General features: G+C 48.7%; 2 protein-coding genes across 7 annotated transcripts; both read right to left on the bottom strand.

The window, feature by feature from the left end:
* Positions 1 to 100: 100 nt before the first annotated feature.
* IL17RE (interleukin 17 receptor E) lies at positions 101 to 13,641 on the bottom strand. Of its 6 annotated transcripts, XM_036431090.2 has the most exons (16): positions 12,163 to 12,860; positions 11,788 to 11,803; positions 10,902 to 11,006; positions 9,490 to 9,587; positions 9,097 to 9,256; positions 8,862 to 9,001; positions 7,472 to 7,540; positions 6,531 to 6,597; positions 5,366 to 5,541; positions 5,226 to 5,273; positions 5,086 to 5,131; positions 4,770 to 4,918; positions 3,010 to 3,078; positions 1,996 to 2,047; positions 1,742 to 1,840; positions 101 to 1,251 (listed from the first exon to the last, which is right to left on the bottom strand). In XM_036431090.2, exons 1-16 carry the CDS (start codon positions 12,295 to 12,297, stop codon positions 692 to 694), a joined length of 1,989 nt encoding a protein of 662 aa, XP_036286983.1. In that variant the 5' UTR covers positions 12,298 to 12,860; the 3' UTR covers positions 101 to 691. The 6 variants fall into 6 exon arrangements, with proteins under 6 accessions (XP_036286983.1, XP_036286984.1, XP_036286987.1 ...); XM_036431091.2 differs by lacking the exon at positions 10,902 to 11,006 and having other exon boundaries at positions 12,163 to 13,634; XM_036431094.2 differs by lacking the exons at positions 8,862 to 9,001; positions 9,097 to 9,256 and having other exon boundaries at positions 12,163 to 13,638.
* Positions 13,642 to 16,982: 3,341 nt separating this feature from the next.
* Positions 16,983 to 19,788, bottom strand: JAGN1 (jagunal homolog 1). The gene is made up of 2 exons (XM_036431117.2): positions 19,574 to 19,788; positions 16,983 to 17,952 (listed from the first exon to the last, which is right to left on the bottom strand). Exons 1-2 carry the CDS (start codon positions 19,660 to 19,662, stop codon positions 17,490 to 17,492), a joined length of 552 nt encoding a protein of 183 aa, XP_036287010.1. The 5' UTR covers positions 19,663 to 19,788; the 3' UTR covers positions 16,983 to 17,489.
* Positions 19,789 to 25,108: the final 5,320 nt, after the last annotated feature.

Genomic DNA, 25,108 nt, shown 5'->3' with positions numbered 1-25,108 from the left:
TTTGGGCCACAACGGATGGATCTCAACCCCCAGGCAGGGTGGTGCTGACCCTTCCCCTAAGAGCATCCTGGGCACCCAGAGAAGCACATTGTGTTTCTTAGTTTATCCATCATGTTTGCCTTTATTCATCTTTCTCCACCTCGGTGTCCACGGCCCCACCTTTGCCCTGGCCACCTGGGGCCAAAGCCTTTTCCCCTGGGTCCAGTCCTCCCTCCCTTTCCACCCGAGCGAGGCCTGGGCGTGGGAAAGAAGGATCCCTGACCCCCAAGGGGGTTCCTCCTACTTCTCTGGAGTCAACCCCCTTCAGAAAGGCCAGGGCTCCTGAGTCCCCCCACCCCTGCCTCAACCTCTCCAGCCTTCCCTGGAGCATGTGCACACTGCTCTCCGGAATTCTGGAGGTCCCCCTCCCACATCAGGACTAGCGTCAGAGGAGCCCCCAGCAAAGAGAGACTCTCTCCCTGGGAGTCCTGAGAGGCAGGGAAGCTTCAGGAGGAAGCAGGACCAAAGTGTGAAAGGACCAGGATGAGGCCGGTGCCCTGCTCCCGGGCTGGACCGCAGGGAAACAAGGCTTTGGGGCGTAGTCCTCGGGAGGCACCCTGAGAATTCCTGGGTGGAAGCCTCTTTCTGAGTGCCAGCCAGTGCCCTTACACCGGTGGCCAAGACATCTGGGTTGCTGGGGAGCACCGCTCAGTCAGCCTCGGTGGGCAAGTTGGGCTGCCTCGCGTTCTAGCCGGCGACACAGTTCCAGGCGGTTCCGCAGGCAGGACCGAGTGCCCAGGCGGCCCCAGCCGGCGGCCCGGGCGGCGGGGCTGGCGCCCAGCGCCCGCAGCAGGCGCGGCAGGTCGCGCAGCAGGCGGTAGCGCGGCAGGGCGCGCAGCGGCGGCGGGATGTCGGCCTTGGCGCAGAGGCGGCTGAAGTAGGCGAGCAGCAGGAGCGGGCGCGGCGCGGCGCGGAGCAGGGCGCGCAGGGTGTGCGCGGTGCGGGGGTCCGGGCCGCGGGCGGGGCTGGAGCCCGCGCCGCTCCACAGCAGCAGCACGGTGCCCCGTTCCCGCACCACCTGCGCCCGCGCCGCCCACAGCCACGGCAGCGGGCCCACCCGCGCCACGCGCGCCCCCTCCCACAGGTCCACGATCACATCGCGCCCGCCGCCCAGCGTGGCCCGCAGCAGCTCGGCCAGCGCCCCCACCAGGCGCCGCTGCGCCTCGGAGTCCGCCACGTGCAGGAGCAGCACCGGGTGCGGTTGGCCGGGGCCTAGGGCGGGAGCAACAGGTGAACAGGGTGGGGGCGAAGGGACGGCTCAGCTCTGACTTCCTTGGCCTCAGGGCTGCATCATAGGGTGCACCCCCAATTCCTTATCTGCGCTGAGGGTGGGCACCCGAGGCAACTCCAGTCAATAGGGTGCTGTGAGGGCTATTTAGATAATAAATAAAAGCGGTGAGGGTCAGGGTGCCAGAATTGGCAGGTGCAGCATAGACTGGATTTCCGCTCCACTTGCCGGGAGCCCGGAGACTTGGTACGTTGAACCACCTGTACAGAGGGACCTTTGCCCTGCCTTACCCATTCCTGCCCTCTAGGGGGCCTGAGGCGCGCGCACGCGCGCACACACACACCCTCCTTGGATAGCAGACCTCTTGGTGCTGGGGCAGGTACATGGCTCTTGGGGAAGGGAGCCTGGGCAGGGGCCAGCTAGCCTAGGAGCTGGGCAGGTCTAAATCCCCAAATTATGCCCAAGTGAGCTTACCTGACAATGGGCGCCGGAGGATGAGAACTAAAACAACTCCTAGGAGAGTGGTGAGGGCCAGCAGTGCCAGGATCAACAGTCCCAGGTGTCTATTAGAGACTGAGTAAAAGAGAGAGAGAGAGAGAGAGAGAGAGAGAGAGAGAGAGAGAGAGAGACAGACTGAGTCAAGCAAGGTGAGGCCACACTGGGCTACTTAGTGCCCAACCTTTCTCCCCACCCCTCACCCCCCACCCTACCCCCGCCAAAGAACTCACCATCTGGACACAAGAGGTGCTTCCGGGCAAACTGGACATCTGACCTCCACACCTGAGGGCACAGAGACCCCCCCACCCTGTGAGCCAGGGTTCAGTGCCACCTCCAGGAGAAGTTAAATGAGGCATGAAGATGGTGAAAGGGAGGCCCCCTGGATACGGAATTCATCCAGCACAGAACAGGTCAAGAGTGGCAAATTCAAAGAGTAAACTCAGCGTTGGCCAGGGTGTCCATGGGGACCTGGAGGGCACAGGCCCGGGTGGATGTAACCAGACACCACTGAGCTCTAGCCTGTTGTCACCAGGCCTGAATGTGGACATAGAGAACTAGGTTTTCTTTTCTTTTTTTTTTCTTTTTATTGATTTTTTACAGAGAGGAAGGGAGAGAGATACAGAGCTAGAAACATTAATGAGAGAGAAACATGGACCAGCTGCCTCTTGCACACCCCCTACTGGGGATGTGCCCGCAACCACTGTACATGCCCCTGACCGGAATCGAACCTGGGACCTTTCAGTCCCCAGACTGAGCCAAACTGGTTTCGGCTAGGTTTTCATATATATATATATATATATATATATATATATATATATATATATATATATCTCCCCAAGAGAAGCCAGAAATCAGCTTTTTAAAATATGATGTCTAGCCGAGACTGGTTTGGCTCAGTGGATAGAGTTTCGGCCTGCAGAGTGAAAGGCCCCAGGTTTGATTCCAGTTGAGGGCATGTACCTTGGTTGCGGGCACATCCCCAGTAGGGGGTGTGTAGGAGGCAGCTGATTGATGTTTCTCTCTCATTGATGTTTCTGCCTATCCCTCTCCCTTCCTCTCTGTAAAAAATAAATAAATAAATAAATAAAAATATATGATGTTTCCCAATATTTAAATGGTGGTAACACATTCCAATTTCAAACACCATGTTGTCCAAACCAAACGTTTTTGTGCACTGATTTGCCCCCTCTGCCACCTGTGGACTAGATGCTAGAGGAATGGGTGTGGAGTGCAGGATTCCTTACCAGAACACAGGCCCCTGGCCTCTGGAAGGGAATGATGAGCTCTAGTGTCACTGGACTTGAGCCCTGAGTCTGTTGGAATAAAGAACAACATGACTGTTTGCACGGAAACAAGTCTGGCTCTGAGCCTTTGCCCATGATGTTCCTCCCCCGCCTCACCCCCACCTCCTCCTCCCATTCCTCCCAAGCCTTCAGGCCAAGTGCCACCCCTGACAAAAAGCCTTCCCTGGCTTCATTCCTACATCCCTCTGATCATTCCCAGATCAGAACTGCTGCGTAGATGCACGCTAATCAGTCAATCAGGTACTCGTCAGCGGACGTACCGTGGGTGCCCACTCTGTGCCAAGCCCTGAGGAAAGAAGGCGGGCGCAGATGTTTTCTGTCCTCCAGCAGTTCACAAAACAGGGAGGCTAACAATGTGCTGCCCTACTCCTGTCCGGCGTACCTGAAGGGGTAGCTTGTCCATTGAAAAAAATGTACGATGTGGGGTCAGCAGACCACAGCTAACAAAGTCAGGTTTAACCATTGCCTTTGTGGTTCCTAGCTGTGTGAAACCAACACATTTGGTTGGTACATGGATCCCTGAGCTTCAGTTTTTTTCATTCGTCTGTGGAGGCTAGTAATCCTTGGTTTACTGGGTTACTGAGCATCACGTGGAAGTATGCGTGGGGACACTCTTTATAATACACAGTGCAGTGTGAATTCATTTAGTAGTAGCAGCTATTATTACCCCTTGGACTCCTAGGGCAGAGACTCTGTTATATACTTTTCTTGTATCTTGAAGGGCCTAAGACAAGACAGGATAGGCACAGAATAGGCACTCAATACAGACATGCTGAATTGGACAGAATTGCCATCTGTTTACAGGCAGGATGTGGCTCTGCCCTATGTTCTGGGTGCCGGGTAGGGAGTGGTTCCACACTTTGGGAATACCCCCCCATTCCCCTCCTGAACCCTGTTCTAGATCCCATTATCCAATCAGCTGTGAGTAAGTGCTGATGCAGGGGCTCTCAAATCATAGCTGAACTTGGTGAAGGCAGTCTTTTCCCAGCTCACGGAAACAAATGAGCCCATGGATTTAGTTCTCAGTGTTAGGTTTTCCCACATGACTCTGCCTTACAACTTGATCAGGGCTTGGTCTTAAATCTTGAGCATTTGCTACCACCTTCCTGCTTGGGAACCCTCAGAGAATACAAACCAAATAGCTGCCAAGTGAGTATTTAAGAAAGAACTCGGAAGAGCTACTCATGCTTAGTCAGCTTGGGGCTGTGGTTTTGAAGATATATTTGATTATGGTTTTTACATCAGATACACAGAAGAAAGTCAACTCGTTAAATTAATCTTAGTTCGCATAATAGAGTCAAGCCTGTCAGGAGTTTACAGTCTTCCAGGGCCTCTGTCTCCCAAGGCAGTGAGATGACTCCTGCCAGGAGCCTGGGGGAGGGAGGCAGGAGCACAGTGGTGGGGACAGCGGAGTTGGAGAGGGCAGCGGTATAACGTGGGGCAGCAGTTTGAAGTGGGGCAGAGGATGATAGCTGGCTGCGAGAAGGCCAGCCCTTTGCCTCTGTTTATTCCTGCAAATTCAGAAACTGAAAGGATTAGAAACTGCCCCATGGAAACCCCATGGCAGAAGGAGCCAGCGGAACAAAGCCTGTTCAAGTAAATAAATAACTAGATGAAGTAAGTCAGGAATTTGCTTGCCGCCACCTGCTGTGCTTTGAGCAACGGGACCCGGTGGGGGCCAGGGCCTGGCGAGGCCATACCTGGCTGATGCTGTACACAGGGGGCAGCAGGCCGTCCTGCCCCATGTCTGGGTGGCTCCAGGCAGCACTGAAGGTGGCATGCGTCCTCGTGGAGAAGTGCAGGATCAGCTGCTGGGCCTGCGTGCCCATGCTCACATTCCAGGATGGGGCTGCTGGGGGGAGTGGGGGAAAGGGTGTCACGTGAGAAACCCTGTTGGCAGGAGGTGAGAGGAGGAGCTGGGCTAGTTAACAGGGAAGTCAAGACAGGGCTAGAGTTTGGCTTGGCCACATTTGGGTGAGGGTGAAATGGGGGGAGAGGTTCCTCTTATTGGCTCACCAGTCTGATGGGGACATTCAATGTGGCTGCTGTTTCCATAAGAGAACTAAGAAATTCAAGAATGGGGAAGGGGGGGGGGGGTCAGAAAGCGCCAGGCACCGTCCATATCCCTCCCCATCCCCTCTCAGTCATGTTTGTACCTTGAAACAGAACTGGGGGTGCAAGTCCACCTTCTCCAAAACATACCACTGTGGTGGGAGAAGGGGGTTAGTCCGGGATCGGGGCCCTGGGCCCCGGGCCCCAGCCCCGCCCATCCAGGTCCTGGGGAGACTGATCTCACCCCCTCCGACTCCCGAGCTGTGGCGTTGGGGAGGTCTTCGCAGAGGGTGTTCCCGCCCTGCCTCTGGCAGAGGGAGGCTTCCAGCTTCACAGGGCAGCGGAGTGTCGGGGCCAGGACCATCTGACTGTGCTGGCTGTAGTCAGTGAAGGTCACTGACCTCCAAAAGTCCGAGCCATCTGGGCAGACAGCAGGGCAGAGAGTGAGGCCTGGGAGGCTTGAACCCTGCTTTGGCCTCGTTTGGCCACCCCCATCCCCAGGGCGCCAGGAGATGATGTCTGTAAAGGTGTTCAGCACAGTTCCCGCTCTGTCTGGGAGCCCCAAAGATGAGCACGCCTTCTTCCAGCCCCTTGTTATTATTACCTTTTCTGTGTACTCCTTCTCGCACCTCCATTCTGGCGAGGTCTTTGCTACTCCCCAAACTTGAAATCTTTTTGTTTTTACACTTGATCTTAGCCAAAAGGCCGAGAAGCGATGAAATCTTTTTGTTTTTGCTAAAGTTCCTCTCAAAACCGGGAATGCCTCCCCTCCCTTCTCTCCTTTCTAAATCCCGCTCTGTTTTCTGAGCGCAGCTCAGGTGTCACCGCCTCTGAGAGACCTTCTCTTGCTGATGACAGCCTTCACTGGCTTCTTTCTCCCTTTCCGGAGTTCATCTCCCGCAGGCTAGTCCTTACATGTAACCCTGCCCCCGACTGTAGGCTGCTTTGTGCTGTTCATTTGTTATGTTTGAGCATCCTGCCCCTTCCGCTTGGAGACAGCAAAGTGTGGACAGCACCTTAGATGTCACCAACCACTTTCACTTATCACGGTGAAGTCAAGCCTCATAAACAGTTGGAAAGTAAGACAGGGCCAATATAATTATTTTACAGATGAGGAAACTGAGTCTCAGAGAAGAATCAGTGGCAGAGCTGGGATGTGAGTCCAGCTCTTTTGGTCCATCCTCAACACACCAACTCCTGTGTGCCTGGTACAACCTCCCATAGAGCCTCCTACACTCTGATTCACTGGCCGGCTGAGCAGTGGACCCTTCCCCCCACTGACTCCAGGGAAAATGCCCATGACTCCCAGAGGCTTCCTCCAACACAGTTGGGGAGTGTGTGCGTGTATGCATGAAAGAGAGACAGAGAGAGGCTGTGCGTGCACAAGAATGCATGTGAGTGGCACTCACAGGCTTCCGGCCAGCTCTGGAAGGGACATTTTTTGCGCCTCACTGTATCCTCTTGCAGGTAGGATGCCTGGGGGGACAAGAAGAGACAGTCAGACCTGAGACTCATTCTGGCTTGCCCTTGCTCTTGCCCTACTGCAAGCTGCCTGAGCTGGCAGGGCATTGAGGAGGGGGAAGATGCAGGGTGTAGGCAAGGGTAAGTGGTGCCTGACACTGGGGGAGGAACTCCAGATTATGGGAGTGAGATCAGCTAAGGAGGGCTGAGTCCTCTTGCCCATGGAGAGAACCTATCCCCAGAAAGAGGCAGATTGTGATGTCCACATCTCTGTCTACTCCTCCACTCTTGGTGGTTCCCAAGATGCCTAGTGCCCTGTATGGGTCTCTCCGTCTGGGTTGCCCAAACTCCCAATGGCTGTCCACCCTGGCAGATGCTCAGTGCTCCAAGTCTCTGCCTGCAGCCTCCCTTTCGTCTCCTCCTGGATGACAAGGCCCCTGCCTTGTCTGTCTAATCCAAAGAAGTTTTAATGTTAAGCGCTTCAGAACTATGGAGAGGAGGACTGCCATGAGGGGGTTTGGGGACAAGACTTCTGAGGCCATATGGAACCTTGCAATGGCCACGTGCCCCCACCGTGAGTGATCAGCACACACCGTGAAGGGACTGCCTATTCCGCCTCAGTGGGCTGAATCCGGGTCTGGACCAAGGAAAGCTGGGTTTGGGAGGAGCTGAGGTTGGAATCACCCCCAAGAGTCTCATGTTCAGCAGGACACTTCCATCTCTGATCCAGTGTGTGGCTCACGGTCAGGCTGACACCTGTCTTCCTGTGCATCTCGTTAACACACAGTCCTTTTAAAACCCGATTTACTAGAGATATGTTTGACCAACTGCACTATCTGGGGAACTAGGAGTGGGGCCATGGACAACGCCCACCTTTTTCTTTACTCACCTCTATGCACAGACAGGGCAGAAGGAATTCATAAGGCAGGTCTACAGTGTGGCCTCTAGACACGGTTTTCTGTTGACGTAAAAAGAGAGAAAGATGCCTGAGAAAAAGTACAGGCACCCTGGCCGAGGGTAGGAAAAAGCTGGGACCTTATTTTTTCTTATGTGAAACTTAATTTTTTTCATCGACAAATTTCCTCCCAAGGGGTCTCTGTTCTGTACTCTGACCGTTTTCTCTAGGTGTCTCAGTACAGGGTGGGGTAAAAGTAAGTTTACAGATATTTGTATGGGAAATCTACACTAATAAAAGAGAAACATGCAAATCGACTGTCACTTTGCTATACCCACCAGCCAATCACACAAATTAATCCAACAAATATGGCTGTTGCCCCACCCCCAGCCACTCCGGGCCTCCGGTGAGGGGGAGGGCCAGGGGTGGAGGGCAGGGGGCAGAGGGAGCAGTGCTCCACCTGGAGCAAAGACTGAAGGCCTCGGCCAGAGGGAAGGCCTGGGTCCCAGGTGCCAGAGGAAAGCTGGTGCTGGTAGCCAGGGGAAGGAAGGTCTATTGCATGAAACACTTTGTGCAATAGGCCTCTAGTAATACAATAATTAATAAATAATAATACAAGAATAAAATCTGTGTTTCACATATTCACTACTGTAAACCTACTTTTGTGCCACCCTGTATATGGAGTCGGGGGAGGGAGGAGACAGGGAAAGGGACATACATTTAATGAGCCCCGCTGGATGCCATGTAGGGTGCGAGGTGCTAAAGCAATAACTTGAGGAAATGCTACCTCTGCAGTGATCTTGGGAGGTGTCATCACCACTTTATAACTAAGGAGGGCTGAGGGCCTCCGTGGTGCAGCATCAATCCCTGCAAATGGTGCCAACTGTACACAAGGGCGTCAGTGACAACTGGGGGTTGAGGTGGTGTGTCAAGATCCGGGCTGGGAAAATGAGGGCCATCTCATTTTCTGAGGAAGGCCACAAAGCGAGGGAAATGGAAGGGAACCAGGACAGATGTGACCGCTTTGTTATTTTCTCGGGGAAAACAACTGCTTGAAGGAACTGAAGTGGTTTCTTGATATAATCTGACTCTCACTGAGGCTCCTCCCATGGGGGTAAACACCGTATTCATTTCTCTGCCAGTCGTTCACAGTTGCGCCAGGTCTCTGCATGCCCTTTCCCTTCCTCTCCTCCCATGTGGCAAGGCCGCCTGCATTTCCTGTCCAGTCCGAAGAAACCTTAATGCTGGGCACTTCAGACTTGTGGCTTTGGGAGAATTTCCAACCCTCCCTGGACCTCGGGCTCCCTGTATGGACAGTGCGTAGGCTGTGTTTTGCTCTAGCACTGCGTGATCTTGCTTTTTACAGGAAAATGACCCTCCATACCTGGACGTCAAAGGGGCTGCTCAGCTCTTCGCACTCCAGTGCCCACTGGTGACAAAGACGCACGCTGACCTCGGGGCCGGAGGGAATGCTCACGCGAATAGCCCGTGCCTCAGGCAGCCAGTCAAAGGAGAACTCGGGCCCTGCGGAGAAGCGGGACTGGGTGGCCTTGTCTCTTGGCTTCAGCGAAGGCACCACTACTTGACTATGCCTATCTCCAGTCACACCCCACGTCTACCTTTATGCCTTTGTGAGTCCTGTCTCGGGAGACCTTCCACTGCCTCTGGATGGGAAGGCTGGGTCCTTTTGAAGCGCGGCCCATTTTGGAAGATGTCTGGGGAGGGGATGGAGATGTGATGGTCCTTCTTAGGCAGGCAACAGCGATGCAGCAGCTTCCTCTGTAGGCAGAGAGCAGGGTTGGCTGAAAGGCGGGAATCAGGATCTCTGGCTTCTACTTCTCCCTCTGGAACCTGGGGTACCACAGGTAAGCTGCTCAACACTTAGGCCTCAGTTTCCCTGACTGTGTAATGGGAGAATAGTCTACTTCATCCCCCTACTTTTCATCTCTCACAAAATGAGCGGCCAGAAAGGAAAGGGGCACAGGGCAGGGCTGGAGCTGGCAGGGGAGTACCTGAGCAGATGCCGGCATCTTGTGTCTCCTACAGAACTGGAACAGGTAAGACTTTTTGGGTTTCTGCACCAGGTGGAGGAACCAGCTCCGGGAAAGGCCTGCACGGGAAAGGGCACATTTAACATCTAGCCCTTTACTGCCCCTTCCCTGCCTGGAGATGATGGCCCCCTGTTGGCGAGTACCGTATTTTTCGGACCATAAGATGCACTTTTTTTCCCCCAGAAGTGGGGGGGAAAAGTCCCTGCGTCTTATGGTCCAAATATAGCCTACACATATACTTTAAAAAAAAAGTTTTTTTACTTGCCCGGCTCTGTGTGGTCTCTGTGTGCTTGCCCGGCTCTAAAATGGTTCTAAATGCTGCTGTTTACTTTACAGGGTTGATTACATGTGTTTATGACTGTGATGTTGGGTTTTAATGCACATAAAATATTTTAGGACACTATTTGTTTCAGAATCTTTTTTTCTTCATTTCCCTTCTCTAAAAACTGGTGCGTCTTATGGTCCGAAAAATACGGTAAGTCATTTTGGATCAGGGAGGGCAATGATATCAAGCCTCCGAAAGTTATGTTACAATAAAAAAATGGATTAATTTCTCCACCTGGTCAGGAAGCTCAGTTGGTTAGAGCACTGTGCCAATACACTAAGGTTGCGGGTTCGATCTCCGGTTAAGACACATACAAGAAGCAACCAACGAAAAAGTAAATAAGTAGAACACAAATCAATGTTTCTCTCTTTTTCTCTCTTACTCTTTCATTCTCTCTCTCTCCGTTCCTCTCTTCCTAAAATCAGTAAATAAAAAATTTTAAGTGACTAATTTCTTAAGTAGAGAAAAAAAAGAACATCTTAAGATGTTCATTGTAGCCCGTCTGGAGTGGCTCAGCGGTTGAGCGTTTGACCTATGAACCCGGAGGTTTGACTCCTGGTCAGGCACATGCCTGGGTTGCAGGCTCAATTCCCAGTATGGGGTGTGCAGAAGACAGCCAATCAATGATTCTCTCTCATCATTGATATTTCTCTCTCTCTCTCCCTCCCTCCCTCCTTTTCCCTTCCTCTCTGAAATCAATAAAAAATATTTTTTAATAAGATGTTCATGGTAATATTGTTTATAACAGTGAAAAATTACAAACTGCCCATTCTTACGCAGAGTATGGACATTTAGTATATATCAGGCACTGAGCTGGACAATAAAAATACAGAGTTAAAAAGTTACTTTACAAATAGAAGATATTAATAGTAAATTTCTAGAACTGACATTTTAATTCCAACAATTGGTGCCAGCTGAAAAGAGAAACATCCCAAAATGACACAAATGAATTCACTAATATCAGTTCCACCTGCCTCAGCCTCCCCGACCCCCAAATGCCCCCAGTTCACATCTCCATTGAGAATGGCCCAAGGATTACTTCTCATACCTGAAGGAGCTGACACCAGGCGCAGGCACAGACAGCAGGGACAGTACCAGCGCCAAGCACCCCAGGAAAGTGGCAGGGTATGGCAAGAAATATGGGCAGATCTTTCTGCAAAAGGTGAAAAAAAAAAAATCAAGTGGTAGGGTTCAAGGACATCTCTCCTGCCTCAGACAAGAAGGACTTGAGGCTGAGCTCTGCCACTTACATCCTGGCTCTGAGACTTTGGGCAAGTTATGGACCCCTCTAAGCCTCGACTTTACCACTCATAAAGGGAGGCTGTTATCAAGATCAAGTAAGATAATGTGTGAGAAAATATGAACGTCATTTTATTACTGACAGTTAAGGGATGGTGTGCCTGGAGATTTGCAGGTCTCTCATTTAATCCTCCCCACAGCTCAGGGGCAACAGTCTTCATTGTACAATCATTTCGACTGTTCTGATAGACCCCGCAGAAACTGAGGGTCGGAGTACTGACTGCAGCCACACATGGAGTATGTGGCAGAATGGTAATGCAAACCTAGACTGTCCTGATTCTAAACCCTGTGCTCTTTCCTTGCTACTATGCTGCTTCCCAGGCTGTGAACCAAAAAGTAGAATGCAAGCCTCAGTGGGGATCTGGAACAAAAGGGCTGTGGGGACCCTGGTTGGTGTTGCTCAGTAGATAGAGTGTTGGCCTATGCACCAAAAGGTCTCGGGTTTAATTCCTGGTCAAGGGTACATAGTTGGGTTGCAGGTTCAATCCCCAGCCCTGGCCAGAGCACCTGCAGGAGGCAATCAATCCATGTGTCTCTCTAAATAGATGTCTCTGTCTCTCCCCTCCCTTCCACTCTCTAAAAATCAATGGGGGATGGGATGGGGAAGAGGAGCAGGGCAGGGAATAAGGACTTACCAGTGAAACTGTCATTCTGAAGGCACAGCGGGGGGAGGGGGGAGAGAGAAAAAGGAGAGAAGTATAATTAGGAGGGATTCTCATAAGGAGCACTCTTCTTGGGGTCTTTGCCCCAAATCACCTAATTCTGAGGCCCAGAAGCTAACAGCCCATCCCCTGTGGTTTTTTTTTTTTTTTTTTTTTTTCCCCAGCTCCACCCTCCCCAAACCCTCAGGCCACTGGGACCTTTCTACCCCTTTGGGATTGTGCAGAGGGCACACTGAGGCTGCCGCCAGAGCACACGGACTTGGGGAGGTGGAAAAGGACAGACAGGAGGGTGGAGAGCTTTTCCAGCCTGTGCCAGGCAGGCATCCCCACCTGGCAATGACACCTTACCATGTGGGAGACCAGCAGACAGCAGGTAGTCCAGTGGGGCAGACAGGTGGGGAAGCCAATCCCAGCGGAGGCAGAGACACCAATGAGCAGCAGGTGGAGAGGCAGGGGCAGGGCTGCCAGTCTGGGGTGCCCCATGGACTTCCGTTGGGTCAGGGCACCCAGAACATGGCTGTACGGCCTGAAGGTGGGCAGCAGGACTTTGCAGTACAGCAACAGGGCGCACAATGCCAGTAGGAACCCTTGCCTCAGCCTGCCCTTGCCCCGCCCAGCCCCAAAGCTCCTCCTAGATCCTAACGAGCAGGCCGGGCCACATTCCTTCTCCTCCAAGCAGAGGGACTGAGGGATGTTTGCCCCCCAGAACACCCTGCTGTCTCCAACTGGAGGGCATTTCTCCTGCTCTGGCAGGGAAACAGCAGGAAAGAGGCCAGCACATGGACAGCTGCACCCATGTTTTAACCCCTCCTACTCTGCAACACCCTCTAGATCCTACACGCCCGCCCGTTAACTAGCTGTTCACTTTTGTCTCCTCTAGACATTTGCTTCATCCCCTCCCTTAGAGAACTGACAGAGCTATTAAACACTGCTCTGCACTGGATGCGAGAGAGAGAGAGGTGACTGGCACACCATTGGAGTTGGGCAGAACCACAAGAAAGCACTAAAGGCTGCACACAAGCCTCACAGGGCCCCATTGGCAGCCTGGTTCCCCACCTGGCCGACTCTTAGTACAGCTCAGATTTCTCTAGTCAGTTCCAGCTTTTCTGGACGGAGGGCTCCATGCCGAAGGGGCCTTTGGCTTCAAGGACCCACTCTTCAGTACAGGCTGCTCAGGAAGCCACAGAGCTCACAGCAGAGCCCTGGAGTGAGGGGAGCGGGCCCCACACACTGACCTGGTTTCCTGTGGTTTCTGTGATGCTGACGAGGCTCCAGTCTTTGTTGGGACCCTCCCCATCATCCCACAGCTTCCTCCCGCTCATGGAGCATTTGAGCTGCTTCAGCCCTCACCTTGACGACGACACACGCAGCGGAAAGAACGTTTGGGGCACACCTACTGGGTTAAGGCATCTCGAAACTGTTACTGTCGCTCTGCACCTCTCAGTAGACTGACCGTAGCTTTCTTTAGGCCAATTCTAGTTTCTGAGTCCTCAGGTCCACTGTCTGAAGATCCCACCCTACCCATTATCCTAAAAATACCCTCTAGCTTTTGAGTTCCTTAGAAGATCAAGACCCTCTCTTACTCTTCATGCTTCTCCAGTGCCTACAGTGGATGCCATGAAACAGGTGCTCTTTCATTGAATAAATGTAAATTATGAAAGCAGTTTATCCATTTCACAAAGTACTTTCATGTTTGATCTTCGTAACTACATTGTAAGTCAGGTGGGAATTGTTTTCATTTCAAAAAGATAAATAAGCCGAAAGGAATGTTATTTGGTCAAAGTCCAGGTCTCTAGCATAGGGAGCTCCACTTCTGCCAGCCTCTCCCAGGTCAATTCCCTTCCGTCCTCCTCCCACTGCCTCATCTCCCCCTGCTTCTGGGAGCCCCGGAGGGCCTGCCTGACACAGTTCTGTCTTTTGACCTTGGAGCCCATCACTGCAGACAAATGAGATGTAAAGGGAGAAAAGGGTGGTCTGGCCATTCTAAGGATTAGTCAGGGAGTCTTCTGCCTAAATTGTTATCTATCTAACTCACAGTGGTTCAGAGCTACATAGAGTATGAATTTAAAAAATTTTTTTTAAATGTTTTACACTATAATTAGATTTTATTATTTTTAATATGAGAGCAGAGGGATAGGAACATACTCTCTACACAGTCCATGCCACCCAGGGCCAGCTTCCAAGAGTAGCTGCAGCTGCTTTCTTGTAGAGTTTACTGCAGAACAAGGGGTGAGTCCCACTCCTTCACCAAATTCCCAGACAAGCCCAAACTGTTCAGAGCACATCTGGGGAAGGGAGTTCATTAACTTGAATATTAGCAAGTTACACCAAGGACGCTGCTCCCAAAAATGCAAAATCAGAACGCTGCAGCCCACAGGGAGTTTATTGAGTCTTCAAGACACTATACAATGTAGACTCCTCCCCCAGAGAAGGGTCTTTCAGAGGCAGGGAACCATCCTCCAGGGGAGTTGCTCACTTGCCATTTTCATAGGCAGCTCGATTCTTCTTCTTGGACTTCTCAAACTCCTGGGTCCCCCATGTGTGGGCAAGATGAAACGCTACAAATGGCCGTATGTCACCACGGATGGACGCCTGAATGCTTGCTGCGCAGCACGTTGGGGCTGCCCTGGCTGAGGCAGTGCGGGAAGGCACACTATTTGAAAGGCAACAAGCTGTAAGTGATCACATGCCTCATCACGACGGCTTCCCAAACTGGGGCACCTGGTGGCATGGAGGAGCCCACGGTCATCTTATCCTTCAGTCCTGGGGTCCACTGGCCTCCATTGGCCACTTCCGGCAGCAATCATGCATCTTTCAATGCTGGGTACATGAAATGAGAAACTTGGCTCTGTTCTTTAATACTAGTACTTCTCTTTTTAAAAAAATATTTTTTTTATTGATTTTAGAGAGGGAGAGAGAGAGAAAAATAATGATGACAGAGAATCATTGATTGGCTGCCTCTTGCACATCCCCTACTGGGGATTGAGCCAGCAACCCAGGCACATGCCCTTGACCAGAATCGAATCTGAGACCCTTCAGTCCACAGGCCTATGCTCTATCCACTGGGCCAAGCCAGCTAGGGCTATATTTCTCTTTTCTTGACCCCTTTCAGGGGTGGGGAACTTTTTTCTGCCAAGGGCCATTTGGGAAAACTTTTAAGAAAACTGGAAAACGTGAAACCAATATAGGGATTCAATAGGTTCTGCTGATTAAGAGTGGTGAGAGTATTAGGAGATAATACAGGACTGCTGCACTGAGACCACAGTTTGGAAAATCTCTGAGATTAAGAATTTTGGTGGTTCAGCCGAGACTGGTTTGGCTTGGTGGATAGAGCGTCGGTCTGCGGACTGAAGGATGCCGGGTTTGATTCCGGTCAAGGGCATGTGCATTGGTTGCGGGCACATTCCCGGTGGGGGGTGTGCAGGAGGCAGCTGGTCAATGTTTCTCTCTCATCGACATTTCTAGCTATCTATGCCTTTCCCTTCCTCTCTGTGGAAAATCAATAAAATATATTTTTTTAAAAAAAGGAATTTGGGTTGTTCAAAAATGAATAGCACATAGTAGGGACTTATGATGATGATCTAGAGCTGTGCTCCTTGTATATTCTCTTGCATATAGGGATGCAGGAAAAGAAATGAGTATGAAGTAGAAGGCAAAGAGTTAAATTTGATATGATAATGAGGACATCTAGAGGAAGACATGTTGTAACAGAAAGTACTCCCAGTATCTAATATGGCTGAGTACATTCCTGTTTATAGAAAAGAATGACTGTAGAGGAGAGGAAAGAGATATGCAGTTAGAATCTGAGTATCATCCATCCAGAGACATAAAATCAAATGGATAAGAGTAAAGGGACCGTAGCCAGTGTGGCTCAGTTGGTTGGACTGTTGTACTATACATCAAAAAGTTGTGGATTAAGTTCCCAGTCAGGGCCCATACCTAAGTTATGGGTTCAGTTCCAGGATGGGGCGCATAAGAGACAACCAACTGATGTTTCTCTTTTTCTTTAAAAATCAATGAACATATCCTTGGATGAAGATTAAAAAAATATATATCCCCATATATTTATATATCTAATCTATATAGAGACACACATCTCCCATGTAGTATTTATTGTGTCACTTTTAAACATGAAAGAGCCTTTAGTTCACATATCTTGGTTGTTGTTGTTTTTTTAAACATTTTTTTATTGATTTCAGAGAGGAAGGGAGAGGGAGATAGTAACATCAATAATGAGAAACACTGACCGGCAGCTCCCTACAGGGGATTGAGCCTGCAACCCAGGCATGTTCCCTTGACCAGAATTGAACCTGGGACCCTTCAGTCCATAGTCCGATATTCTATCTGCTGAGCCAAACCAGCTAGGGCTACATATCTCTTTTTCACTTCTATTTTTAACTTATCTGCTCCATACCATTAAATATCGTTCACTCGTTGTTTCACATTTGTATTATGTTTCACTTAGGTTGCATATTCCCTGTATGCAGAGATACTTTTAAATTATTGTGGATACCATAATATAGTACAGTAGTCCCCCTTTATCTACATTTCACTTTGTGGTTTCAGTTACCTACAGTTAACCACAGTCCAAAAATATTAAATGGGAAATTCCAGAAATGCGTAATTCGGAAGTTGAAACAGTGTTCTGACTAGCATGATGAAATCTCGCCCTGAGACCATTTTCACTTAACTTTTATTACCGTACATTAATATAATTATTCTAGTTTATTACTGTTGCTAATTATCTTACTGTGCCTAATTTATAAATGACCATAGATATGTATGTAGAGGAAAAACACAGTATATATAGGGTTTGGCACTAAGGCTTCAGGCATCCACTGGGGATCTGGAACGTATCCCCCATAGATAAGGGGGACTACTGTATCAGACACGTAACTGACTCTCTAACACTGAAAAATAAACATGAATATACAACCAAAAGACGACTGCATAACCCAAGCTGGATAAGTGAGAATGAACCATCTGACAGGTGGAGAGATTAAATGTATGGCCCATGACAGTTCCTGCTGTTCAGCTACAGGGTGGCAACTTTTCCTTCTCTATGGCCACTGCCAGGTTTCTCAGGGGGTTTCCATCTATCTCCTAGCGTCTAACGCCACTCAAGCAATGCACCACTCAGTTAAATCCCAAGCACAAGGCACAGGGTAGACAGGGCAGTTATAACTTTATTGAGGTTCTTTGTAATGAAAACGCTTCAGAGTAGAGACCACAGCCTGCGGGAAAGCAGCCTCCTAATGTTTCTTCCCAACCACCCATCAATGGAAGTAGAATTTGGCTGACCCTCATCTCCAGTTTCAGTGGCTAAGGGGTAATGGATGGAAATGGAGAGAATGACTAAGAGGCAAGGATGAGGCTCAATCTTAAAACAGAAAAATCCTGAAGGGCTTCAACTTCAGCTAGCTGAAGTCCGTTTTACAGCTGTTCTTCGCTCAGTTCCAGCCAACCAGGAATAAGTTAAATATCATTTTGCCACCTGAGCTAATGACAATAGTAGCAGCTTTCCAGAATGTGGGCCTAGTTTGCACCAGTGGCCAACATCACAGCTGCCAAAATTGTCCACAGAGATTTCAGAACAGCTCCTCTACCCTCTCACTCTTCTCAATGGGAGGCGGGGGGCTAGGCTTCAGCCCAGAGACCAGTCCATCCGGCAGGCTTCATTTACGCTTCTTCTCCTGTGTGCTGGTGAACCAAGAGTCTAGGAGCTTCTTGCTGTAGTGTAACTGCCAGGCATGCACTTGAACTGCCAGCACCAACACCAGGTACATCACGGAGACGGCAGAAAAACCAAAGAGGAAGCGGTAGGCCTTGCCATGGCGATAGAGCTGCTGGGCAGCTGGAAACATCTCCATGCTGCCGTAAATGAGGGGAGCGATGGAAAAGAGCCCCATGCTGATCATGGAGAGCACCAGGTAGCTAATGTTGTTGCGGGGGAAGGAGAGGAGACCCAAGATAGAGGGCACAATGCTCAGCAAATATGGGTACTCCCACTGATAGGGCATGGCCACCTGGTCATGTGACAAGAGCCTCAGGTGTCCCACGCTCATCTTGGCAACCAGCAGCAGCCATAAGACCAGATGCACGTAGATCAGCTTCTTGATTTCATACTTGAGGGTCACACTGTGGGGCAGAGCAGAGGGAGAAGTTCCTTTCATTCAAAATTTCCTGACCAACTGTATGCCAGGCAAGTATACTGGACAAATAGAATATGAATGTGAACAAGATCTAGTTCCTGTCTAGAGGCTGGGCGCAAGGAACGGAAGAAAAAATTATTAGCAAACAAACTGGAAGAGCTCTAATAAATATATGCTGCAAGATACAAGGGATCTCAAAAAGCAGAAATCTGCTTGGGAGGGGACATCTGAGAAGGCCATTTAGAGGAGATATTTGAGCTCGGCTCTGAGAGCTGAAAGGAGATGGGCGTTCCTAATTGCATGCAGGCAGAAAAACACAAGGCATTTGTGTTCCAAGAAAGCCAGTGGTTGGGTACGGGTGGTACATCCTAGGTGGGGAGGGGAGTAGCAGGATACAAAATTGCAATGTCTATGAATTTAAAGGCAGAAGAGTAACTCAGAGTTGTGTTTAGAAAGATGACTCTGACTGCACCCTAGGAGTACAGCATAGAAGGCGGTGAGGAAATCAGCTCAGCCTGCTCGTACTTGCCATGCTAGAGCAGACTGTTTCTTCTAAAGGAAGTACATTATTTCTTATTCTTCTAACTCTCTCAGGTCCTAAATGTATCTTCTTCACATCCTGGAGGACAGTCTCTGCTCTCTGCATAGTTGAAAATACTTGCCTGGGCTGTGAGGTGCCCTTAGGCAGGGGTCTTAAGGATAACAATGAAGCGAGGGTCCAACGAGCATGTCATTATTTAAAACTCTGGAGAGGAAGATGCAAAAGCATTCTGGAAATGTTAAATGGATTGTGGGGGGCGGGGGGGAGAGAGACACCTCTTCAAGTTTTTATTTTAAAAATATTCATTATAGAAAGTGTGAAAAGGTAGGAAAGTCAGTTATTTCTTGACTTCAAGATTCATGAAGACAGGAACCAGGTTTTTTTGTTTGTTTTGTTAATAGTTTTTTGTTTTGTTTTTTATTGAAGGTGTAATATGCATACAAAGACCAGGTCTGCTTTTGCTCACTTATCTTCAGTGCCTCGCATAAAATGCCTCCTGGGTAGAAGCTCAATAAATGATTGCTGACGGAGTAATGTAGAAATAACCCTTACGTGGGGGTGTTTATAAAATTCATTTTAGGCAGGGAAAGGCTGGCCTTTACGGTCTACATTCCCCAAATACAACAGCTACCATGTATTGGGCAGACGCGATTTTGTGCTAGAACTTATTGCTACGTCCTTTACACGAATTGTTAGCTCACTAATTCTTCACCCATTCCTTAAAGGTCGATTCCTTCTTTCCTCTTGCACGTGAGGAAACTGAGGGTCAACTAAAAATTAAGTTCCCAAGAGCACATAGTGGGGCCAGTATCACCACAACTGGAGCCCAGGGGGCGTCTGCACCCTCTCAGGGCACAGGGCGGGCCAAGGGAGGGGACCCATGGGAGCAGCTGGGCTCTCCAGGGTTGGGGGCAGGCCCTGGGCCGTCTCGGGAGGGAGGAGGGAACGTGGCAGATGAGTGTGGATAGGCTGGGGAGAAAGAGCCCGAGGCCGGGAGGCGTCGCTCCCCAGGCCAGGGGCGCTCCGGCCGGGAGAAGGCCTGTGTGCTCCTCGCCTCGCTTCCTACCTCATCTGGTAGTGCATGGCGACGCGCTCCCGGTGCTGAAAGTCGCTGCCATCAGTGCCGGCAGCTCGCGGACCTGCCCGAGACGCCATTGGCCCGGCCCTGCCCTGACCCCCGGCGTCGTTCACGCAGATACCCTTCCTCCTGCAGACCTCTTCACGCCGCCTCGGCTCTGGAACCCCGGCGGACACACGGGTTCTGTGAGAACAACTTCCGGCCCCTCTGTCCCTGGAGGACCGACTCTGTGGTCATTCTCCTCCGCGCAGGCGCACGCGCTCTCTCCCGGCCTCGCCCAGGCCCCGCCCAGGCCCCGGCCCCGGCCCCGCCCCCGCCCCCGCCCCGGCCGCCTCGCCAGCTGGGAGAGCAAGAAATTAACCTCGCCCCCTTCTCCCTGCCGCAGTCATCTTTTTGCCTTGGCCACTTTGACTTTCTTAAACTCCATGCTGCTGTCCCCACTTCGTAGGTGGGGACTTTTTTTTTTTTTTTTTTAGCACTTTCACTTTTTAAAACTCTAATTTGAGTTTAAGAGGCCGCTGCCCACCCACTCCCCTTCACAGATGGGGAAACTGATGCTTGGATGGGTTCTGTGACTTTCCAAGCACACGTCACACAGTCACGAGTTATCTATCCATGGATTACATAAACGTTGCAAAGAGAAAACAGTAACTTCGGAGAAAACTTGTGCGAATCCTTTTCACCAAATAATCAAAATTAAATTGTCCACTAATGACAAACCACCACTTGTACCTCTTGATGCACAGCATCAGTTCTGTGATATTCCTGCCGGAATTCTGAGATACTTAACCTGGATCTAATCATGATGAGATGACAGATATATTCGAATCGAGGGACATTCTATAAGATAACTGGACTGTACTTTTCAAAAAGGTCCAGGGCATGAAAGAAAAATATATTATGCAGAGGAAGAAAGTTAAATGATGGATGCCAGGGGCAGGAGGAGGAGGGAGTGAGGAGTCATTTAAAGGGTAAAGAAATGAAAAGGAAGCCAGGCAGGTGTGTTGAGTGTGGTCAGGAGGTCAGATCTGGATTCCAGATCAGGGCACGTGCCCTGATTTTGGGCTGGATCCCCAGTAGTGGACACGCAGAAGGCAGCTGATCAATGATTCTCTATCATCATTGATGTTTCTATCTACCCCGCCCTCTGTGAAATCAATAAAAACACGTTTTTTTAAATATCAACAAAAACATTTTTTGAAAAAGAAATGGAAAGGCAGACAAAAAAAGTTGTGGAGATGAATGTGGTGATGGATGCACAGTAATGTGAAAGTACTTAATTTCACTAACTGTACACTTAAAATGGTTAATTTTGTTACATACATTTTATCCCAACAAAAAAAGAAATACATAAAATAAGAAAAATTTAGTTATGTTATCTGAAATTAAGCATCTTTTTATATGTTTAAGGGTCATTTGTATTTCATTTCCCTGAACTGTGCTCATATTCTTTGCCCATTTTTCCACTATGCTGTTGATCTTCTTAATCTATATATAGAAAGAAGAGGGAAGAGGGAGGAGAGAGAGAGAAAAAGACTGGCCTCTTGTTTATAATATTAGTTGAAATATATTTTTCCTATTCATTGTGTGTCTTTTGACTTTACTCCTGATAGTACAAGTTTAACATGCTGAATATTTTGAATGTAGTTGAATATATAATTTTTTAATTTATTTATTATTATTTTTTTTAATATATTTTATTGATTTTGTACAGAGAGGAAGGGAGAGAGATAGAGAGTTAGAAACATCGATGAGAGAGAGTCATCGATCAGCTGCCTCTTGCACACCCCCTACTGGGGATATGCCCGCAACCAAGGTACATGCCCCTGACCGGAATCGAACCCGGGACCCTTCAGTCCCCAAGCCGACGCTCTATCCATTGAGCCAAACCGGTTTCGGCAATTTTTTAATTTATTGAATTTTATTTTTGAGAGAGAGAGGAAGGGACAGGGCTAACGAGAAAAACATGTTGTGAAAGTGAAACATCCATTGGCTGCCTTCTGCTGGCCCCCACCGAGGATCGAGCTGCAACACAGGCACATGCCTGGCTGGGAGTCAAACCAGCAACCTTTCATGCACAGGACCGCACACAAGCAACTGAGCTGCACTGGCCAGGCCAGTGTGTGTGTGTGTGTGTGTGTGTGTGTGTGTGTGTGTGTATACATATATATATATACATATATATATATATGTATATATATATGTTTTTGTTGATATTTTAAAAAACATGTTTTTATTGATTTCACAGAGGATGGGATACACACACACACACACACACACACACACACACACACCGTATTTTTCGGACCATAAGACGCACTTTTTTCCCCCCAGAAGTGGGGGGGGGGAAAGTCCCTGCGTCTTATGGTCCAAATATAACCTACACATATACTTTAAAAAAAAAGTTTTTTTACTTGTCCGGCTCTGTGTGGTCTCTGTGTGCTTGCCCGGCTCTAAAATGGTTCTAAATGCTGCTGTTTACTTTACAGGGTTGATTACATGTGTTTATGACTGTGATGTTGGGTTTTAATGCACATAAAATATTTTAGGGCACTATTTGTTTCAGAATCTTTTTTTCTTCATTTCTCTTCTCCAAAAACTGGTGCTGGTGCATCTTATGGTCCGAAAAATACGGGGTGTGTGTGTGTGTGTGTGTGTGTGTGTGTGTATATATATATATATATATATATATATATATATATATATATATATATATATTGCTTCTCAATTCTGAGTCATAACTAGACTTTCTCAACTCCAAGGTGTCTCAACAATAGTGTAAAAGTTCGATAAATGCTGTTGAGTAAATAAATTCCGAGCCGAAACCATCCTCTTCTAAGCACTGTGAAGTCTTCAGGTTCATGGAGCCATTCTCCCGTTTCTTCTCTACCTCTATCCACCCACCTGCCACCCCTCCCCTCTGGCAGATACTCTCTGTCTTTGGTTATATTTGTTTTTATTGTGTACACAGTCCAGGATGCACCCATGTTCGTCAGGGCCAGACTGCTTCTGAGTCATCCCATTCACCTATCACGGGACACCAAACACACGTTCAATAAATGTTTGAGGTGTGACTGTGCAAGGGAGGGCCTGAACTCTTTCCCCAGGTCTTTCTCCCCAAAGTATTTGTTTATAGTTTTCTTTTTTAAACTGTTTTATTATTATTTTATTTTTAATTTTTTGTTTTGTTAATCCTCACCCATGAATATTATCCCATTGATTTTTAGAGAGCAGAAGGGAGAGGGCGAGGCACAGAGAGAGAAAATTCGATGTGTTGGGGATTGAACCTGCAACTGAGGTGCCCTGGGCGTGTCCTTTGCTGGAATTGAACCCAGGACCCCTTCAGTCCACAGGCCAATGCTCTATCCACTGAGCCAAACCTGCTGTTTATACTTTTCTTCTGGCTCTTGGTCTGCCTTAAAGTTTAGTGATTTGTGTTCCTGTCTCTTCATCCTGCTCATTCCCTTCTCAAATCCTTTTGATGTTTCTTTTGCCTGGGGAGAGGGGGTAATGTCTCCCAACAGAACTTCAAAATCTGGCTTACAGGACCAGGCAGAACGTGTAGACTGAATATTTGTGCCTCCCCCACTCCCAGTCGTTATGCTGAAGCCTAATCCCCAATGTGATGTAATTTGGGAGGTGGGATTTTGGGAGGTGGTATAATGTCCTTCTAAAAGAGACTCCCTCTCTCCTCCACCATGGGGAGGACACAGAGAGAAGAGGGCTATGAACCAGAGAGCCAGTCCTCACCAGACCCTAAACCTACCAGGGTCTTCGTCTTGGACTTGCCAGGCTCCAGAATTGTGAGAAATAAATTTCTCTTGTTCAAAAGCCACTAGTACATAGTTTTCATTTACTGCAGCCCAAATGGACTGAGACACTCCAGGGCTTCAAAAGACTGGTTTCTCACCAGTCAGGATTTAGCTGAAAGCTCACCTTCCCTCAGACGTTCCTAATCCCAAAGCCAATCTTGCTCTCCAGCCATTTGTTGTCATATCACCTGGTTTTGTTTTCTTCCCAGGACATCAATATCTGAAATTATTTTATTTGCATGTTTGTTCATGGTCAGAGTTCTCCCCGCTCCTCCAGTAATGTCCGCTCCTTGAAGTGTGAGACACGGCCGCCTTGTTTCCTGGTATATTCTCAACCTCTAGGAAGGCTGGCTCATAGTAAGTGACTAATAAATAGTTGTTGAATGGTGAATGAATGAATGATGGTTGACTGGGAGCTCCTTCAGGGAAGGATTGGGTCTAAATAACAATAATAATAATAATAATAATAATAATAATAATAATAATAAATAATAATAATAATAATAATAGTTATAATAGCTATTTATTGAGCCTGACAAATGTACTAAGCTCTACAGCAAGTGCATCTCATGATTATCTCATTTCATCTTTAGGACAACCCAATGGGGTAGGAGTTACTAGTATTTTTAATTCCCATTTGTCAGATCAGATCAAACTGAAACTTAGAGGAGTTTCATCACACAGCTAAGGCTAGATGCTGATTTTCAAAGTGTTGTACCTAAGGAGCCACAGCTTCAGCATTGCCTAGAAATCTGTTAGAAATACTCTTTCTTGCCCTAACCAGTTTGGCTTAGTGGATAGAGCATCGGCTTGCGGACTGAAAGGTTCCAGGTTCCATTCCAGTCAAGGACATGTACATTTGTTACTGGCACATCCCCAGAGGGGGGTGTGCAGGAGGCAGCTGATCAATGTTTTTCTCTTATTGATGTTTCTAGCTTTTTATTCCTCTCCCTTCCTCTCTGTAAAAAAAATCAATAAAATATGTTTTTTTATTTAAAAAAAAAAGAAGAAGAAAAAGAAATACACTTTCTTGGGCCCCACTCCAGACATACTGAGTCAGAAACTCTGGGGTGGAGCCAGCAAACTGAATTTTAACAAACCCTACAGGTGATTATTATGCACTAGTGTGAAAAACCCTGGGCTGAAAGATGAGCTTGGAGTCTTATTTATTTATTTGTTAATCATCACCTGAGGATATTTTTTCCATTGTTTTTCAGAGACAGTGGAAGGGAGAGAGGGAGAGGTGGAGAGAGAGGGAGGGAAGGAGGGAGGGAGGGAGGGAGGGAGGGAGGGAGGGAGAGAGAGAGAGAGAGAGAGAGAGAGAGAGAGAGAGAAACAAACACATCACTTGGTTGCCCCCCACATGCAATTTGGGGCAGGGATCGAACATGCAACCCAGGTCTGTGCCTTGGACTGGGAATCGAATCTGACACCCTTCAGTTTGCGGGGCTGAGTTCTAACCACTGAGAAAACCAACACTGAGACTTTTTTTCCTTTTTAAAAAAATATGTGTGTTTTTATTGATTTTAGAGAGAGGGAGAGGAATATACTAGTAGAAATAGATCAATGAGAGAGACATCAATTGGCCGCCTCCCACACACTCCCTACTAGGGATTGAGTCTGCAACCGGGCATGTGCCTGACTGGGAATCGAACCAGGCACCCCCTGTTCATGGGTCAACGTTCAACCACTGAGCCACACTGAGCTGGAC

Source organism: Pipistrellus kuhlii, unplaced genomic scaffold, assembly GCF_014108245.1.
Source record: "Pipistrellus kuhlii isolate mPipKuh1 unplaced genomic scaffold, mPipKuh1.p scaffold_m20_p_11, whole genome shotgun sequence".
Classification (NCBI taxonomy): domain Eukaryota; kingdom Metazoa; phylum Chordata; class Mammalia; order Chiroptera; family Vespertilionidae; genus Pipistrellus; species Pipistrellus kuhlii.
This window is presented reverse-complemented; position numbering and strand designations above follow the sequence as displayed.

What these genes read in the sequence shown, in the direction of transcription:
- IL17RE (XM_036431090.2), bottom strand. Translation starts at nt 12,297, where the DNA reads ATGGGGCACCCCAGACTGGCAGCCCTGCCCCTGCCTCTCCACCTGCTG. An exon ending in ACCCCCAGTTCTGTTTCAAG is followed by an intron (nt 5,132 to 5,225) that starts GTACAAACATGA and finishes TGAATTTCTTAG; the next exon opens with TTCTCTTATGGAAACAGCAG. An exon ending in TGAATGTCCCCATCAGACTG is followed by an intron (nt 4,919 to 5,085) that starts GTGAGCCAATAA and finishes TCCCCCCAGCAG; the next exon opens with CCCCATCCTGGAATGTGAGC.
- JAGN1 (XM_036431117.2), bottom strand. Translation starts at nt 19,662, where the DNA reads ATGGCGTCTCGGGCAGGTCCGCGAGCTGCCGGCACTGATGGCAGCGAC. An exon ending in GCCATGCACTACCAGATGAG is followed by an intron (nt 17,953 to 19,573) that starts GTAGGAAGCGAG and finishes TCTGCCCCACAG; the next exon opens with TGTGACCCTCAAGTATGAAA.